The sequence below is a fragment of the Lepidochelys olivacea genome (genome assembly GCF_965140295.1).
Source record: "Lepidochelys olivacea isolate rLepOli2 genome assembly, chromosome: 1".
NCBI lineage: Eukaryota > Metazoa > Chordata > Testudines > Cheloniidae > Lepidochelys > Lepidochelys olivacea.
This window is the reverse complement of record NC_140411.1, coordinates 244380333-244386332: the sequence shown is the minus strand read 5'-3', so window position 1 is coordinate 244386332 and position 6000 is coordinate 244380333. Positions and strand designations below refer to the sequence as shown.

Genomic DNA, 6000 nt, shown 5'->3' with positions numbered 1-6000 from the left:
GTAAATTCACCCAAATGACATTTTTTTGCAGTGGTTGCTCATATCTTAGCAGGATCTAAAGCAGCGAGGCCACCTTGTGACTACCAGCAGCAATTGCACCTTTCCTGTTTTGTTTTTCATTAAACACCCAATTGGGATATCCTGAGCAGCCCTAGTGAGAGCTCACAGTAAGGACTCAGGGGACTGAATCATGCAGCAATGTATTCAAGGATTCAGCTACAATCCAGAAATTGCTGGGAGCCTGGGCTCAACTTCTTGTGTGTTCCTGCTTTGGAACACATGACGTGAGGAGAGCAAAAAGAGCACCTGACCTCTGGGGCCAGGGACACATTAGGATCTGCACCCACCCTGAATATTTACGTGGGAACTTACTGCTTAAAGATACCACCTAAACAATATTCACAGAGAACGATTACTTTTAAATTGGGCTGCACAGCTTTGCCTGGGCTCCCCAGTTCTGTCCTCCTAATACATCAGTTACTAGCTGCTATTCCAGTCCTAGGGTCCCAATGCAGATCTGCTAATGCACCTCCATGCTGGCCTGCAGCATCCCCTGCTACTCCAGTTCTCCCTCCCATCTGCCCTGCAAAGCACCTGAGCTGCAGAAACCTCCAGACCTGCCTGAACACCATAGTCCTGACCTGCAAAAACTTCCTTAGTCCTAAAATCAACCCCCTCCCCAGGAAAAAAACACAGACCCTCTGCCAATGCATTACTCTACTCCTGCTCTTACTGCATCTCCTGCTCTTCCAGTCCTGCATCCCCACACAGCTTGGCCAGCACACCTCACTCCTGCCTTGCAGCAGCCTCTGCTCTTGGGTTTTAGAGTCACGGATCTGAGCTCCTACATTCCTTTGGGTTTACCAGCACTGTTCAGGGCCTGATGAAGGAGGAGGCATCTGTGTGGCCCTCCTTGGGATGGTTGTTATAGGTTGGATGTAAGTGCCGCCCTTCCTTTAAGATAATTGTAAGAAACATTTAAGCTCCTATATGGAGCCAGGTAGCTGAAACAGAGGCCTCCATCTGCAACACAGGCACAAGGCATTTGTGGGTGGATAGGTTTTGCTGGTTATTGTTTTGAGAAGGTTTGTGTGTCTGTGGAAGAGAGGCAAAAAGGCAGAGAAGTAAGGAGAATCACAGCAAAGACAGAGTCAGGATAAACACTGGGAATGTGGCCCTGAACAAAAGCTGAGAGAGTTTTGGGCTAAGTGCTGACGAGAGGCTTGGAACTGAGAGTAAAGACACAATCTCTTATTTAATTCCTACTGTGGTCAGAGAAACTGGACTTTATACATTCCTTGTAAATAAACAGGAATGCCTGACTCCATCATCGGTTTATCCTAATAACCACTTGGGTCAAAAAGGAGTAACAGTATATAATATTTCTCTAATTCTGGGAGGTGAGTGAGGGGAAGTCATAACTAATTCGGTGTGGACTTTCCTCTTTAGACTAGCCACACACACCCCCATTACCACCTGGGACTTGGCTTCTTGGGCCAGCAGAATACCCATCACCCCTGCCCAGAGAGGTGGTCCTGGTAGATTGGACTCCATGTAGTTCTGGAATCAAGCAGCACCTTTAGCAGCAAGGACTCCTGGTGTGGAGGGGAGAGTTCCCTTACAAAAAAACCACAAGACACAAAACTGAGGCAGATCCACTCAGGACTGATAAGATAAAGGATTTAATGGAATGAATGGAGAGGTCCTCAAAGTCCATGTTGGAGAATAGCCTCCGTGACCCTTTGACAGTCTCCACTCCAGGGCTGAGTATCTCCTGTCCCACCCACTGGAGCGCTGGGGACTCTCAGCTGTTTGAATCAGCTCCTGTGTGTGCTCCCCAGGAGACCATTAAGGTGCATCGCTGACTCCACACTGTCCCTGGAGACCCTTCTATGGCAGCCCCTGCTGAGCCCATCAAATCCTCCAGCGGAAGAGAGATCAACTCACAAGTCCTGCTCCCCCCAGCAAGTGGAGTATCCTTGAGTCATCCGACAGTTAGAAGGGATGTATCAAACAATCCGGGGGGCCACGGTGGCCCTAACAATGGGACTCTAGCTCTGTCAGCATCAGGAGGCCAGGTCTGGAGGAAGGAATGGGCTGCCCCGCACGCAGACTGAAAGGTAAATCCTCATCTGGGCAGACCAACTGGCGGAATCTCTGAAAGACAAAGTAGGGTGTTGAACAAGGATGAAGGGATGGATCCGGCTCACCCACAGCCTCCTCCCTAAAACCTCACCCCCACCAAACAGCCCCTTTCTAAGTAGCCTTCCAGCAAGGGCAGCATGGAGGGGAGAGGCAGAGAGGAATTTGGTAATCATGACTGTGGACTGCATTTGGCCTGAGGCCTGCACTTGGTCTCCTATCAGCACTTCCCACAAAGTGGTTTTCCTATGGCATTTGACAAGTGATGGAGAGCCAATAACTGCGAGCAGTCGTGAGCTGGAGCCGGTTCACACCAGTTCGCTGGTCGCGGGACAACCGGTTCTAAAAGGGCTTCTAAATTTAACAACCGGCCAAAAGTGGCCCTGGAGCACCCACGGGGAAAATTTGGTGGGTGCAGAGCCCCCACCGGCAGCTCCCCTCCGTGCCCCAAGCCCCAGCTCACCTCCACTCCGCTAGTTACGCTCCACCCCACTCTGCTTCTCCACCCCACCCCCGACTTCCCGCAAATCAGCTGTTCATGCAGGAAGCCTGGGAAGGCTGAGAAGCAAGCGGTGGCTTTGTGCTCAGGCCCAGAGAGGTGGAGGTGAGCTGGGGCGGGGAGCGGTTCCCCTGCGAGCCCCCGGGTTACGTGCTGTGGCATGGACAGCCCTCCTTGCGCCCCCCACCCCAGCTCCCCTTCTCTCCGTCTCCCTGGGCCTGAGCGCGAAGCCACCACTTGCTTCTCAGCCCTCCCAGGCTTCCCATGCAAACAGCTGATTTGTGGGAAGCCGGGGGGGGGGGGGGGCGGGGGTGGAGAAGCAGAGCAGGGCAGCGCATTCAGGGGAGGAGGCGGAGCAGAGGTGAGCTGAGGGCGGGCACGGGGCGGGAGCTGTCAGTGGGGGCTCTGCACCCACCAAATTTTCCCCATGGGGACTCCAGCCCCAGAGCACCCATGGAGTCGGTGCCTAAGGCACCACTTTTGATGTGATCAGTGTGGGTAGCGGCTGCTCTCCCTACTCCCCCACTAGCTACGCTACCACACCCCTAGGAGCCAGAGGGACCTGCCCAATGCTTCCCGGGAGCTGCCCCAGGTAAGCACCGCTGGGACTCCCCACCTCGCCCCCCGGACGGTCCCTCCGGCTCTTAGAGGCGGTGTGGGCACCCACTACTGTGGCCCATGAGACCCTCCTGGCCACTTCTGGGGGCAGTCAGGGGACAGGGGAGGGGGATGGATGGAGCAGGGGTCCCTGGGGTGGGGGCATCAAGGAACACAGGAGGTTGGATGGGACAGGAGTCCCGGGGGGCGGGCCACAACCCCCTTGTGGGTGAGGAGGGAACCAGTTGTTAAGATTTTGGCAGCTCATCACTGACTGCAAGGCACAGGAAGGCAGCTAGCTCTGCGTAGCCCTCCAGCCAGCTTGAATTCAATAAAGCCACTAATTCTTTACAGTAATAGACTGAGCTTCTTAACTTAATTCTACGCTCCTGTTTATTAACCTACAACACACCAATCACACCTCAAGAGGCTGTCACTTCAATATGCCAGTGACCTGTAAGGCCCTCCATCAGCCCCTGTGTGGCCCAGACCCCACTCCCGAAGCAGCAGACTCACCTCTCTCAGGGAGCCCTTGATCATGGAGAGTTTGTAGACAATCCAGAGAGGGATGCAGACCATAGATGAGAGGGCCAGCAGCCAGCCCAGGGTGTCTCCCCACCAGGGGTACACGTACTTCTTGTTGTAGGTCAGAGGGGTATATTTAATCAGAGAAAACAGGAAGGTAGCCTGGGGAGATGGAAGAAGCCAAGAAGAGAGGAAGTGGGGAAGCAATGCCATTAGCCAACATGATCTGCCTTCTGACTTCACACCCACTGCAGGACTTCCTTGGGACAGACAGCCCGCAAGGGGCAACAATCAGAGCATCCATCAGACCCACTTTGGTGCTGCTGTCCCTTCAATTAGTGTTTGTTATCTCAGCCAAGAGCTCTTCCGAGCAGGTGATCTATTCCCTCCCCCAGTTATTCCATCCCCACTCACGGATGTCCATGGTGATCAGATAGACCACACACAGCAGCAGGGTTAAAGCCTTTGGCTTCCAAATCACAGGCCACTTGAGCTAAAGCGGGAGTCTACTCACGAGGGGTATATTTACATGGCCAGCAGAAACCTGCGGCAGCCAGTCTCAGAGCCTGGGTCTACAGATTCAGGCTCATTTGATAGCATGAGAAATAGCTGTGCATATGTTCAGGACTGGCCTGAAGTTCAGGTTCTGAGGCAGAGCCTGAGCTCCACCCCAAGTGTCTACATAGCTTTTTTTTAGCTGCATAGCATGAGCCTGCATCTGCAGACCCTGGCTCTGAGACTTGCTGCCACGGGTTTCTGCTGGCCGTGGAGATGTACCAGAGCTGCCAGGAGCAATAGGGTTCTTACCTTTTATGGATCAGCTGCTGGAGGACAACATGATGGCCACACAGAGCCAGTGAGCCATTACAACCTTGCCCGCTCCATGGGAAAGTGCTTACTACCTACTCAATATGTCCCCAACACAGTGGCCCCAGAGCTAGCCATTTCCCCCACTCCCACAACAACCTAAACCAGCCCCACTCCTCTCTCAGACCCCCAGACCAAAGGCCTCCAAGCTCTCACCATGCAGACAGCTGGCGTGATGAAGAGCCAGCAGTATTTGATAATAGGCCATGGCCTGTAACCAATCATGTCTTCAATGTTATCATAGAAACGATCAGCACCTGAGAAAGACAGGGAAGGAGAGCCTGTTAATAAAAGGGAACAAGAGTAACAGGGTCTGCATGGCCCAGAGAGGATACTGACTGACAGGAAGACCCATGTGGAGAGGAGGGAGCTCAGAAATGGGGCATTATGGGTAATACAGATAAGCGCAAACAAGGGAAATTTGTTAGGGTCACAGACTTCCTTGCTGGCATGAAGCAGCTTCTCCAGCTAGCTCCCCCAGGGCTCTGCTGTAAGGAAGCTCCCACCATCTAAGTCCCAGGGCACTGAAGTGAGGACACGTTGTGTTACTGTCTGTAAAAGGTTTACTAAGGGGATCTGGGCCTGGTGCTCTTGGGGATAACAGAGAGACCAGCCCCAGTGAGTGGACAAGAGTTCACACAGGGATTTGGAGTCAGTGAAAGCCGCTGGCCGCCAGGCCCATACTCACCATACACCCAGGCAATACAAAGTGTTTCAAAGATGGCAACGAAGAGCAGGCACATGCCACTGGCAGCATAGTAATCGAAGAGCTGGAAGATGTACATCCCACCCTGGGAGGGGCCAAGCAGGGAGAAGAAATCTAACTAAGGGACAGGTCAAGCCATTCAGCTAGAGAAAGAACCAACTCAGGTCTTTGGCACCTTCCTGCCCCACCCTCTCCTGGCAGACCCTGATGACAAGCATTCCCCTTATAAGCCCAACCTGGTCAAAACCCGGATCAGCACTGGGGACATCTGTGGAAATCCTGTTCTCCCCAGATCCCATCCCTGCTCTCTCTGCAGCCTGTCATTTCCAGGAGAGGATAAGTCACTGTTAGGGTGACCAGATAGCAAGCGTGAAAAATTGAAACAGGGTGTGTGTGAGGGGGTGGGGGGATAATAGGAGCCCATATTTTAAAAAGCCCCAAATATCGGGACTGTCCCTATAAACTTGGGACATATGGTCACCCTAGTCACTGTCCAGGAGCGCAGGGTTACTTTTAGGACAATCTGAAAAAATAAGCCCGGTAGTGGGAAATGGGAAGAGAGACCCACAGGCCTATCTCTCTGATGTTCAAAAATCAACCCAGACTCCAAATTTGCACCCAGATATAACTGAGTGCAATTTTGCAGGCACAAATCGTTGGGGAC

General features: G+C 52.9%; 1 protein-coding gene across 3 annotated transcripts in view; it reads right to left on the bottom strand.

The window, feature by feature from the left end:
- Window positions 1-1645: 1645 nt before the first annotated feature.
- Window positions 1646-6000, bottom strand: part of LOC311523151 (sodium- and chloride-dependent GABA transporter 2) — a 57950-nt gene continuing 53595 nt past the window's right edge. For all 3 annotated transcript variants that reach the window (XM_084632887.1, XM_084632889.1, XM_084632888.1), the window contains 4 exons: window positions 5319-5421; window positions 4787-4887; window positions 3755-3925; window positions 1646-2157 (listed from right to left, as the gene is read on the bottom strand). In XM_084632887.1, coding sequence (XP_084489013.1) covers window positions 2038-2157; window positions 3755-3925; window positions 4787-4887; window positions 5319-5421 — 495 coding nt within the window. In that variant the 3' untranslated portion in view covers window positions 1646-2037. The remainder of the gene's footprint in view (window positions 2158-3754; window positions 3926-4786; window positions 4888-5318; window positions 5422-6000) is intronic.